Source organism: Mustela nigripes, chromosome 2 (genome assembly GCF_022355385.1).
Source record: "Mustela nigripes isolate SB6536 chromosome 2, MUSNIG.SB6536, whole genome shotgun sequence".
NCBI lineage: Eukaryota > Metazoa > Chordata > Mammalia > Carnivora > Mustelidae > Mustela > Mustela nigripes.
In genome coordinates this window covers 113583730-113597121 of record NC_081558.1, presented here as the reverse complement: position 1 = coordinate 113597121, position 13392 = coordinate 113583730, and the positions used below count along the sequence as shown (strand labels likewise).

At 46.8% G+C, this 13392-nt stretch overlaps 1 protein-coding gene across 3 annotated transcripts in view; it reads right to left on the bottom strand.

Annotated features, from left to right (window-relative positions):
• Positions 1-10966, bottom strand: part of MCF2L2 (MCF.2 cell line derived transforming sequence-like 2) — a 254431-nt gene extending 243465 nt beyond the window's left edge. For all 3 annotated transcript variants that reach the window (XM_059391454.1, XM_059391452.1, XM_059391453.1), the window contains exon 1: positions 10882-10966. In XM_059391454.1, the coding sequence (XP_059247437.1) occupies positions 10882-10957 (76 nt within the window). In that variant the 5' untranslated portion in view covers positions 10958-10966. The remainder of the gene's footprint in view (positions 1-10881) is intronic.
• Between the last annotated feature and the right edge of the window lie 2426 nt (positions 10967-13392).

Below are 13392 nucleotides of genomic sequence, written 5' to 3'. Positions count from 1 at the left end.
AGGAAGCATTTTCATCCAGCTGAGCACTCTTTTTTTTTTTTTTTTTTTTTTTGACAGACAGGGATCACAAAGTAGGCAAAGAGGCAGGCAGAGAGAGAGAGGAAGGGAAGCAGGCTCCCCACTGGGCAGAGAGCCCAATGTGGGCTCGATCCCAGGACCAATGTGGGGCTCGATCCCAGGACCCAGGACCCGGGGCCTGGGGCCATGACCCGGGCTGAAGGCAGAGGCTTTAACCCACTGAGCCACCCAGATGCCCCCAAGCTGAGCACTCTTAAAAGTGAACTGCAGTTTTTTTTAACATCCAAGATCCCCACCACCTGGGAAAACAAAAAGGAAAAATTTTGAGACCCAATTTACTAACATAGTTTGCAAAGTTCCTAGTAGCTTGCCTGTAACAATACTGTGATGAAAGGAGGCTCTGTGAATGAAGCACATTTTCCCTGTGAAATATACATAAGGTGAAAAGCCAAGGAGACATTCTGCTTTCCCCCTGGAACTCAGAATGTTGGAAAAGAGTGCTCACTCTTACCCTGACACCAAGAAAAAGCCAGATAAACTACAAAATTATAACCTGTCCAGAACCTATATCAACAAATAAAAAGAAATCACCTAAAAGATTTAAACAAATTGTGGAAGGTTTAAGTATGGGCTAACATGAGCCGGGATGTAAGGGGAGCTCCTAGCTACCTGCAGGCTCTTCTCCCTAGAGTGGTTGCAGGCTGGGAGTCTGGAGAGAGCCTCTGGGGGTGGGGGGGCAGACCAGGAGGAGAGGAGATGCCCAGGAAAAGCTTATTTCTCCCTGTGGAAAAAGCCTTCAGATGCGGGGGGGTGGGGGGGCATGAGGGAGGGGTTTAGCAGCCCTTTAACTGGACTCTAGGGTACAGGTGAAGACCCACTGCAGCTTGAAGAAGATTAAAAGAAAACAAATAAAAATCCCTACTTCTGGGGGAGGCATAGAAAACTCTCCCAAAGAATGTCTGCCCAAAAATCTGGTTCAAATTATTTTAAAGCCCCTGCAAACACAGCCCAGCTCCAGTGAGTCATGAGACTTCATTCCGTACCTACAGCGGTGACAGAATGTGGAGCAGCAGCCCCTCACTACATGATGGCTTCACCATCTCCAAAGCACACTGCATAGGAGGCAGGCTCTTCAAGGACTCTGCCTTTCTCTCCAGCATCTCTGGACAGCCCTGGCTCATCCCAAAGCAAGAGGCAAGGACAGGGGCTGATCCTCAGGAGAAGGACACACGCTTCCACCCTCCTCAAGGCTGCTGTTCACAGTGAAGGCCCGGAGTCCGGAGGCTTTCTCAGAACCTCTGCCACCGCTGCCTCCCTTCCTCAGCTGTGCTGGCCCCACTGCTTCATCCTGCAGGCATCCTTTTTTCAACCTGTGCCCTGCAGAGCAAGCTTGCACCACTTGGGCTGCAGTTTCTAGTGAGTACTAGGGGCCTACGAGTAGAGTACTCCTCTTGACTAGACTAGAGGGTCAATAAAACACTCCTTCTCATGCTTCTCCTGCTAGTCCATAAAGCAAACAATTGAAGTCATTCTATACTCATGGAGTCTCTTTTGCTACAGTCCTCAAAGGATTTCTGTTTAACTACTTTCACTACATAGGATCATTCCAACTTGTAAAATAAACAGAGGGACTGTTTAGAGATGAGGAAATTCAGGGAATAAAGACATCTTTTCCATCCAATTAACATGTGATTCTTGATCTCCTATAATGGGTTTAATTTAGCCTACCAGGCCATTAAGCAATCTTAGTTGGGATTTCTACCCTTAAGTAAGACATGCCTATGCTATTACATAAGACTTGAGAACATGTCCAACCAACAACTAAAATATATATCAGTACTTGGAATAAAAAGGAAAAATCCAAGCTAGACTGTAGTCAAATGCTCAAAAACACATATGAGAGGGATACCAACTATTATAGGCATTCAGAAAAGACAGGGAGGCTGGCCTGGCCTGGCCCATCCCGCGAAGGGCTCCTGGGAAGGACAGGCTTTAGGGAAGCCCTGGAGATTCAGACAAGCAGGCAGAGTACTGCTGGTAAGAGTAATCACAAATGGTGGGGCGTCTGGGTGGTGCAGTGGGTTAAAGCCTCTGCCTTCGGCTCAGGTCATGATCTCAGGGTCCTGAGATCAAGCCCTATATTGGGCTCTCTGCTCAGCAGGGAGTCTGCTTCCCCCTCTCTCTCTGCCTGCCTCTCTGCCTACTTGTGATCTCTGTCTGCCAAATAAATAAATAAAATCTTTTTAAAAAAAAAAGAAAAAAAGAGTAATCACAAATGGGACCTAGACAGAAGAAAGGGAGACCCAGGGAGGCTAGCAGGTGGGTGGACCTAAACGAGGATGTTTTCCAATCACTCAAATAGAACAAACAAAAGAAAGAGCTTTTTCATGAACAGTGCCAAGTACGGAGCCAAACCTCAGGATATACAGATGACTCAGACATCTCCCTGTCCTCGGGGAGCAGACAATGGGATGGCAAGGCAGAAATCCTTCCCCAATACCAAATTAACATAAAAACCCAGCTTTTTAAAAAAATTACTTTCAAGCAGCAGTAAGAATTTTTGCCTTGGTATAATAGAACATAAACTTTGAAATCAGATCTGACAGATCCTGACTCTCTATCTCTTGTAACACGATGGCTTTAAGCAAATTACTGAACTTGTTTTTTAATTTGCAGTTTTGACATCTTCAAAATGAAAGTAATAACGCCTACTTTCCAGAGCTGTAAAGATACAGAAGCATACATGAAAACTAACTAACAATCAATAAATTTAGCCAATATTTCTAAACAGTTGAAGTTGAAACACTTCTTCTTGGACTTTCTAGTTTCTTGCTTGAAATCTGTGCCTTTGGTTAGGTTGTTAACTCCACAGGCTTTTTCAAGGTCAGACCGTGTAGAATTCTGGTCTGGAAGCCAGCAGTGAACTGAAGGACTAAAGCTTTAGTAGTGCAACTGTTGAAAGCAGATCAGACTCCCTGGCTAATAAGCTCAGTCACAACCTGCAGACACTCTGGAAATAGAAGCCATCATGATGGGAGAGGTCCTCTCCAAGACTAGGAGGAAGAACGCTTGCTGGTAGCAATACTCCCCTCTCCTGTGTTTTTATAACCTGCTACCACCAGTGGGAAGACATTGAGGGTGTCTCAAGGGCCAAGAGTCAGGTAATCGGGTTCTGCTTCTGAGTTTTGCTTTTGGCACTACAAAGGAGAAAGCAGAGAGGTGGCCCCAGATAGTGAGAACATACTTTTCTCTAAAGCAACATGTCAGGATTAGCCTTCAGCCCCCTGGAACAGCCTCCCACAAGAAGGTGGGTGCCAAGAGGAAGAGAAGGACACTGATGGTGCCTATGATGTACTAGGACAAAAAACAAAGTAGATAAGCTGTCCTTGTATGTAAAGCCATTCTCATTATCTCTGCTTCTCCAGTTTCTCCCTCCAACAGAATGAGGCATTCACAAGGCACTATTTACACATTCATCTTCTACCAATCCTGTGAGATGGGGATTATCTGCATTTTACATGTGAGGGAACCAAGACTTGAAGGGAAAGTAATGGGCTAAAGCTGTTTGCTGGCAAAGACTGTGCAGTCTTAGTTCACATCTGGAAAGGCATGAATCATCACTGACATTCTCCACATTAGAAAAGATGGTCACCTCCAGAGTCAATATTGTCTAGACAATGATTCTAAGAAATCCTAATACAATGAATGACCATTTTCTATAACATGGATTGTGGTTATTATCATGACAACATTTTCGTTAATACATGCTTGGTGCCCTTCACCAAAATCTGGCATTTCAGATCATAAACACAATGGCATACATTCAGTCTTTAGATCGCCACTATGTATCTGAGTAACTCCTATGCTTGACACAGGTTACCAAAAAAATGAAATTCCACTATTCTTCCTACTATCCCAATATGAACAACTCAAAGGCATAAGTCACAATACACATCACCAGTGCTCGGTGGAGCAATGAGGTAGCTAGTCTCCAAGGTGGCATATGTGACAGCAGAAAAACTCCTTCAAACCATGCCCCCACCCCCAAGATATCTGCATCCTAATGCCCAGACACTGTAGGTCAGGTTACATGGCAAAGAGAATTAAAGTTGCAGATGGAATGAAGGCTGCTAAGCAGCTGACCTTAAAATAAGGAAGGCCAGGGTAATCCCAAGAATCCTTAAAAGTGGAAGACAAAGACAAAAGAGAAAAAAATGGAGATGGAGATACGAGAAAGACTAGCCAGATGTTGCTGGCTTTGGAGCAAGATGGAGGAAAGGGGCCACAAGCCTAGAAATGCATGCAGCTTCTAAAAGCTAGAAAAAGCAAGAGAAAGGATTCCCCACAGCACCTTCAGAAAAGAATGCTGCCCTGGCTGACACCTTGATTTCAGCCTGGTGAGACCTGTCTCAATGTCTGAGCTACAGAACTGTAATAAAAAGAATTTGTGCTGTTTTAAGCCAATAAGTTTGGGGTGATTCAATACTGGACTTCAAGCTCTATTACAAAGCTGTCATCAAGACAGCATGGTACTGGCACAAAAACAGACACATAGATCAATGGAACAGAATAGAGAGCCCAGAAATAGACCCTCAACTCTATGGTCAACTAATCTTCGACAAAGCAGAAAAGAATGTCCAATGGAAAAAAGACAGCCTCTTCAATAAATGGTGCTGGGAAAATTGGACAGCCACATGCAGAAAAATGAAATTGGACCATTTCCTTATACCACACACGAAAATAGACTCAAAATGGATGAAGGACCTCAATGTGAGAAAGGAATCCATCAAAATCCTTGAGGAGAACACAGGCAGCAACCTCTTCGACCTCAGCTGCAGCAACGTCTTCCTAGGAACATCGCCAAAGGCAAGGGAAGCAAGGGCAAAAATGAACTATTGGGATTTCATCAAGATAAGAAGCTTTTGCACAGAAAAGGAAATAGTTAACAAAACCAAGAGACAACTGACAGAATGGGAGAAGATATTTGCAAACGACATATCAGATAAAGGGCTAGTGTCCAAAATCTATAAAGAACTTAGCAAACTCAACACCCAAAGAACAAATAATCCAATCAAGAAATGGGCAGAAGTCATGAAGAGACATTTCTGCAAAGAAGACATCCAGATGGCCAACAGACACATGAAAAAGTGCTCCACATCACTTGGCATCAGGGAAATACAAATCAAAACCACAATGAAATATCACCTCACACCAGTCAGAATGGCTAAAATGAACAAGTCAGGAAATGACAGATGCTGGCGAGGATGCAGAGAAAAGGGAACCCTCCTACACTGTTGGTGGGAATGTAAGCTGGGTGCAACCACTCTGGAAAACAGCATGGAGGTTCCTCAAAATGTTGAAAATAGAACTACCCTATGACCCAGCAATTGCACTACTGGGTATTTACCCTAAAGATACAAATGTAGTGATCCGAAGGGGCACATGCACCCTAATGTTTATAGCAGCAATGTCCACAATAGCCAAACTATGGAAAGAACCTAGATGTCCATCAATAGATGAATGGATAAAGAAGATGTGGTGTATATATACACAATGGAATACTATGCAGCCATCAAAAGAAATGAATTTGCCATTTGCGATGACGTGGATGGAATTAGAGGGTATCATGCTTAGCGAAATAAGTCAAGCAGAGGAAGACAACGATCATATGATCTCCCTAACATGGGGGGTTAAGGGGGTCGGAGAAGAATAAATGAAACAAGATGGGTTGGGAGGGAGACAAACCATAAGTGACTCTTAGTCTCACAAAACAAACTGAGGGTTGCTCAGTTTGGGGGGGTGGGGTTATGGACACTGGGGAGGGTATGTGCTTTGGTGAGTGCTGTGAAGTGTGTAAACCTGGCGATTCACAGACCTGTACCCCTGGGGATAAAAATACATTATATGTTTATAAAAAATAAAATTAAAAAATTTCAAAAAAAGTTTGGGGTGATTTATCATAGCAGCCATGGAAAATGGATACGGCAACTAACACTTCCACCCCTCATGGTGGGGCATGCGGATCCTGCCATCAGGAATAAGAACTTGTGCCTCCTCCCCTTGAATGTGGGCTGGGCCTGGGACCACCCCAACAAAAAGAACTTGGAAGTGACTTCACAGAACTTCAAGCCCAGTGATCAAGAAGTCCTGGCAGCTTCTGCTTCATCCCCATCAGAGACCTGAGCTTTGAGGTAAGAAGTCTAGACTACCCTGCTGGAAAACGGCCACATGAAGAGGACCTGGAAGATGAGATGCCACCATGGAAAAAGAGACCACATGAGGGTACACCAAGACGCCATCCACACAGCCCCAGCTACTGCCCCAGTTGCCATCTGATTACAAATGCTTAGGGGGATCAGCTTGTCGGGTATTTTGTAAATCACAAAAAGGTATGAAATTTTGTCAAATAACTTTTCTGTCACTATTGAGATGCTTATGAAGTTTTTGTTCTTTAGTCTACTGATAAGGTGTACGACACCAATTGATTTTCAGATGTTAAATCAGCCTTGTGTGCCTGGGATAAACCATATATGGTCATGGTGTATAATCCTTTTTATATGTTGCTGGATTTGGTGCTAGTATTTTGTTGAAGCTTTTCATATCTACATTCATAAGAGATACGGGCCTATAGTTTTCTATTCTTATAATATCTTCGTATGATTTTGGTATTAGGGTAATACTTGCCTGATAAAATGAGAAGTGCTCCCTCCTCTTCTATTGTTGAGAAGGGTTGTGAATTGGTATTTATTCTTCTTTAAATGTTTGGTAGAATTTGCCAGTGAAGCCATCTGGTGTTTTACTCTTTTTTTGATACTGAAATTCTGTAAATGAACCAACGTGATTCTATGGTCTAGAAAAAAGGGAAAAGGATATTCCTACCGCGTACTGCATGGGTTAAACACGTCTGGACACTTTCCACATGTGAGATGCATATTTTTTGCAGGTATACAACAAACTAACAAAATTCAAAGGAGGTCCCCACAGTGAATGACATCATATGAAGAACATTTAAGGGGCTTAATGTTTACTTAAAAATGGGATTTAGGAAGCAAGTCTATAAACACTTCAGAATTGCCCTTAAAAAATTTAAAAAAAAATTTTTTTTTAAACCTGCCTGGCATTAGTCAATACTCAAAGTCCATCCCAAGGCACAACAAATCATTCATTTATTCAACAAACACTTATTCTGCATTTCCTTAGAGGGAGGCTGTTAGGTAACAACAGACTGGTAATGTCAAGTCTAGGAGCAGAGATAAGACAACCACACAAAAACCAACCAACCATAATAACACAGGGAGAGAATGAGAGGTGTTATGAGAGTAGAACAAAATCTACTTTGGAATTCAGAGGCAAGAGTCTTTATTTCCCACTGGCAGGATCAGAGATACCTGGAGAAGGAAGCATTGAGTTGAGCTTGAAAGGTGTTTACTATTTTTGCGTGGAGAAATATATTAAGGGGTCATTCCAGGTGGAGAGAAAGCAGACACAAAAATTTAGAGGCGGTGGGGCGCCTGGGTGGCTCAGTGGGTTAAGCCTCTACCTTTGGCTCAGGTCATGATCCCAGGGGCCTGGGATCGAGTCCCACATAGGGCTCTCTGCTCAGCAGGGAGCCCGCTTCTCCTCATCTCTCTCTCTGTCTGTCTCTCTGCCTATTTGTGATCTCTCTCTCTGTCAAATAAATAAATAAAATCTTTTTAAAAAAATTTAGAGGCGGAAAGAGAGTCAGACAATATAGTGGAACAAAGCTAAAGAAAGAAGATTAAAGAGTAAAGAAGAGTAAAAAAATGTAAAAGAAGTAAAAGGAGCGGGGGGGGGGGGGGGGGTGGGGGTACCAGGTGGTGGGTACTATAGAGGGCACGGATTGCATGGAGCACTGGGTGTGGTGAAAAAATAATGAATACTGTTTTTCTGAAAATAAATAAATTTAAAAAATTTAAAAATTTTTAAATAAAAAAGAAGTAAAAGGAAGGTAAAAGAAGAATAAAGAAACATACATGTAAAAATATTAATTATTAGGGGATAAAAACCAGAAGAGTGCCAAATAAAGTACAAAGAGCTCATACTCCAAGCTACAGAGAATGACAATGTAGAGGTATAATTAAAGGTTTTAGGGGGTGCCTAGGTGGCTCAGTTGAGCATCTGCTCCATCTCCTAGATGGAGGTCCCTCTTCCTCTTCCCCTCCCCCTGCTCATACTGTCTCTCCCTCTCTCAAATAAATAAGGGTTTTAGAAAATACAAATGCTGTGTGTTTATTCCTGGTATAAGTTGGAGGCAAACAAAGAAGAGGCAGAAGACTTAGACAATGGTTAGTCAGGAGGAATGAAGTCCTGAAGCGGGTCACAGGAAGGTCTCAGTGGGAATGGACATTAGGAGAGAGACCCATGAGATTATTTCAGAAACTGAATCAACAAATTCCAGATCTGAATTGTCAAATCTAAGATACTGTGAAAGCAGAGCAGAGGAAGAACTGGCTGGGGGCACAGAGGTGGCAGAGTGAATATGGAAGCATAGTGTTATTACCCAGCTGAGTGTTTAGTATAGAACGAGGGAGTGTTCTCACCATAGTCTTGCTCCCAGCACTTCTCAACCCTCTCTCAACTCATCACACCCCTCAGGCTGCTCAGCAAGAAAATGCCTGAAAAGAACAGTCAAACACTGAGCCAATCCACTCTCGCAGATGCTAGGTTACTCAGTGAGACTGGTTACTCAGTGAGACTCTCCATGAAGGTAAAGGCTGGCTGCCCCCTCAATCAGATCCCCAGACAGACATCTAGACAGTTGCCTTCTGGTCCTGAGCCCACCATTCATTACCTCTGAAATCTTAAAAGATGTACTAAGTCTCAATTTTTTCATTTGTAACACAGGGATGATAATCTATTTCACGGGTTTGTGAGATTACAGGAGGATACGGAACACTGCGAGACACACAAATGCCAGAGGTCATGAGAAGCTCTCTGACAGCAGAAACTACAACAAATTCATGTCTGTATCCTTCATGGAACTCTAGAAAAAGGAGCAAGATAGGCGAGAAAATACCAGAGCCTGGGCCCCACAGGCAGCCTGGCGTTCACCAAGGAATACTGCCTACCAGATCTTTGAGAAGATCCCACATCCAGAGAAATAAGTGGAACCGTAATAATCATCTACATCTACCTCCTCCCTTAACAGATGGGAAGTTTCATGCTGAGAGAGGCCCAGTGATCTGTCCAAGGTCTTTAGTGGCATATGGGAATATGAAGAATAACACATTACATTTTAGATGGTGCTTTTACCCGTATCAGCTTACAAATAGGCTTCGAGCTGGGTGGGAAAGAATTCTTAAGATTCCCATTTTTAGCCTGAGGCTGAATGACTTGTCCAGGAAGGATTCAAATCCAGACAGTCATACCCCCCAGTCCACGGCTCTTTCCCTACACAGCAACTGCACGCACGCACAATTTCAAGCAAAATCATTTCAGCATTCAATATATTTCAAACTCCAAATTCTGTTTGTTTCATCCTGCCTCCAGCAACATTTGACATTCAGCCTTCCCTAGTAGGATTCTAACGACCTTCTGTCTTTTTTTTTTTTTAAGATTTTATTTATTTATTCTACAGAGAGAGATCACAAATAGGCAGAGACGCAGGCAGATAGCGAGAGAGGAGGAAGCAGGCTCCTCGCTAAGCAGAGAGCCCAATGTGGGTCTCGATCCCAGGACCCTGGGATCATGACCTGAGCCGAAGGCAGAGGCTTTAACCCTCTGAGCCACCCAGGCGCCCCACGACCTTCTGTCTTAAAGAAAAACCAGTTCCACAGCCACGCTGGCACCAGAAATATTTTTTTTTAATGAATCATCAAAACTGGGTTTTTCCAGATAAATCATCTTCACAAAGTATATCCCCACATGTGTATCATTCAAGATGTATATCATTATTGCACTAAATACATTGGATTAGGGTGCTCAAAGAGCAACAAAACCCATTAATTGAAGCAATATATAATATATAAGTACTAAGAAGGCAGTTTTAGCAAATGGGCAGAACACTGAAGTAAAGACTTCCAGAGTTTAAAACTAATTTGCATTATGGAAGGTTCTCAACATTAAGGGACCAACATTGAAAATTATGCCGATAATTCTAGTCATCTGCATCCAAAGAATCTCTACCTGAATGTGTTTTTATGTGAGGGAAGAAAATGCTAAGAAGCAATCCACGTACCACTGTCTCAATGCCCTCTTTACTGAACAGGGCCTGTCCTCCCACCACAATCCTTATTGCAGGAGCAAGGCATGCATGTTCTGCTGCCCTGTTTTAACTCAACGGAAGAGGATTAACACGGCTCAGTCTCCTAAAGGCTGCACTGGCTTGTCATCCGGGGATCACCACAAGTGCGCGGACACCTCCAGGAGCTAGTTTCAACGCGCGCGGGCGCCAGGCTGCGTACCCTCCACCGTAACCTGCGTTTCACTACGCAGGCTTGTGGACAAGCCTCCGCGGCAGGCAGTAGTTTCTGCAAAGCACCTGCACTCGCTCAAGTTCCCTCTCCTTCTCGTTATCTCGTAAACGGCGACACAACTCCCCACCCCCGCCGGGTCAGCGCGGGTAACGGATCCTAACAGCCCAGCAGCCCTCAGGGGACCAGGCACCTGCCTGGTGAAGGCACCGGCCCCGCCGGGCGTGGAGAAAGAACCCCAGGGATGCCTGGCACTGGCCGCCCCCCGCAGCAGCGAGGCCGAGACGCCCGGCCCGCACCCCACCGCCTTCCCACGCAGGGCGCTGCCGGGGGGCTGCCAGTGCCGGCGAGCGCGGGGAGGAGACCCGCCCCAGAGACTACGCCCCCACCTCCATTAATAAAACGCAAGGGGCAAAGAAGCTCCATTTACCGACATGAGTGATCACTGTGGCCAGTCGCCGGCTGAGCTCCTGGGGGGCCATTTCTTCCTGTAACCAAAACCGCATTTCACCGAAAAGCCACTCAGTGTGTAAACAAAACAAAGCAACACGTAAGTGTTCCTGCGGCTGTCACGGATGGTGTTTCAAAGACATCTCCTCCCGAGGATGCGCTGCCCTCACGCTCTTCCTCGCTCTCTTCAGGCACGAAACGAGTCCCTCCCAGCCCAGGCCAACTTTGCTGGGCCGCTCGGCCAGCCACGCCCTTCAGGGGATTGTCTCAAAGACTAAAATCCAGCAGCTTTCCCAACGTAACGTCTGGCTTTCGGAGAGAGGGAAATGGCAATTGTGGACGTAAGAAAAACAAGTCGCCCCAAATCCCGCTGAAACTGCGCGTCGGGCTGCCCCGGCCGAGGGAGCGCCCCGCTCTCTGGCTTTGCTGTCCCGGTGGGTCGGATCTTCGGCGCCGCCTTCCGGTGGGGTGAGGAAAAAGGCTGCTCCGCCGGTACGCGGAGGGAGCTCGGAGCCTGCGCGCACAGGGCGGAAGAGCGGGAGGCGCCGGAGGAGCCCAGGAGCCGAGGAGCTGAGGAGGGGAGGAAGGGAGGGCGGAGGCGGCGGGCGGCCCGAGGACCCTGCTCCTCCGCGCCAGCCGCCTCACGCCCCGCGGCGCGCCCAGCGCTCCCGCCTCCTCGCCCACGGCTCCCCCGCCTCCGGGAGCGCGCACGCGCCCGAGCGCCGTCTGTTGCCAGGTGGAGAGCTGCGCCCCTGGCCCTGCGCGGAGCCCGCGGGAGTGGGTGGACTCACGGCGCGTCCTCGCAGCTTTTGGGGAGAGGAGACAGCGATTTAGGAGCTCCTGCTGGTACCGGGGGTCTGAGCACCTGCCTCGGCTCCCCTCCTTGCCTGCCAGGTGCCTGCAGAGTGGCCGAAGCGAGGAGGGGGCTGACGGGGAGAGGCGCAGCCATCCCGCCGGGCCGGCTGCTCGCACGGCCGCCCCTACCCCAGGGCTTGTCTCGCGCGGTAATCGGCTTGCGCTGGACGCACCTGCCCTCGGAGCCGGGAGCGCGGGCTGTGCGCCGACAGGGCTGGGCACGCCTGTGCGCACACCCATCTCCACCGTATGGGCCTTTTCCTTTGTGCAGCTACTCCAGGGCGCCACCGCTCCGTCTGCCACGGTCAGGCGCGCCGAGGCTCCATCCTAACAAGGCTCTGGCAGAGACCCCACGCGGGGCTCTCCTCCCTGTCAGCCCCGGGAGCGCCTTCTCTGGGCCGCTCTCCCGCAGCAGTCGACGTCCTGCAGCTTCCTCAGATGGCCCCAGATACTACCTGACGGGTAGCGAAAGACTAACCCCGTGCCGCAGAACTCCACAGCCAAAGCCTAAGCAAACGCGAATCGGGTCAGGTTGTTCCTCAACCCATTCTACAACAGGGGACCCTGAGGATCTGGTCGCAAGAATGCCACGACCATCACAACTTCTTTTTTCCCCGCAGATTTAAGTCTTTTTTTTTTATTATTATTGTGTTGTATTTTATTTATTCGACAGAGAGATCACAAGTAGGCAGAGAGGCAGGCAGAGAGAGAGAGAGGAAGAAGCAGGCTCCCTGCTGAGCAGAGAGCCCAATGTGGGGCTCAATCCCAGGACCCTGAGATCATGACCTGAGCCGAAGGCAGCGGCTTAACCCACTGAGCCACCCAGGCGCCCCCATTACAACTTCTAAGCCAATGCCAGGAAGCTCAGCTTTCCTCTTTGACATGTAAAAAGCCAGACCCCAAACACCTCGGATCTAATTTCAGATAGTGGCCAGTCATCCCTGGGATGTGAGGACATTTTTATGTTTTCTGTAACAACTGTGAGCTGTGGTTAAGAGACGTTTCTCCACATACAACTTGAGTTTCACGTGGAAAATTACTCTCTCCTCTGAGGTGCGGTCTCCGCACTCTGCCTGCCCAAGTAGAGAAACCATTTTCATAGCAACCACTTGAAGATCCAGGAAACGGTTAAAGACACAAAGAAGTAAGACAACTCTGGGTTGCGTTCCCATGGTGGTTTCTCTGCCTGTTCAAGAGTCACAAGTATTTTTGAGGAACCAAAGAAGTGTTTCTTGACGATCATAGTCAGAACCCCAGTGCCTAGAGTCAATTGTGAGTTTCCATCACTAGAAACAAGCACATTGCTAAGGAGGCAGATGATGTGCAGCATTCTGGCCTTTATGGATCTGGTGACCGGCTTCCTGGACAGGCTCTTATGTGTGAAAATTATGAAAAGGAGGGAGAGTGGGAAGGGGGAAAGAAGAGGGGGCAGAGGAAACTGATAAATAGGAATGAGAGAGAAAAGAAACTGCACTCCTTTCCCACATCTGCACCTTCACAATCTTCAAAGGTTTCCATGGAGATGAATTGGCTGAATTTATGACAAAAATTCAGAAACCAGTTCCGTCCCTCAACTCTAACATGTGCTCTTCCAGGGCCCCAACTGCTTTATGTGGGCTATGAGGAGGTGGGTCTG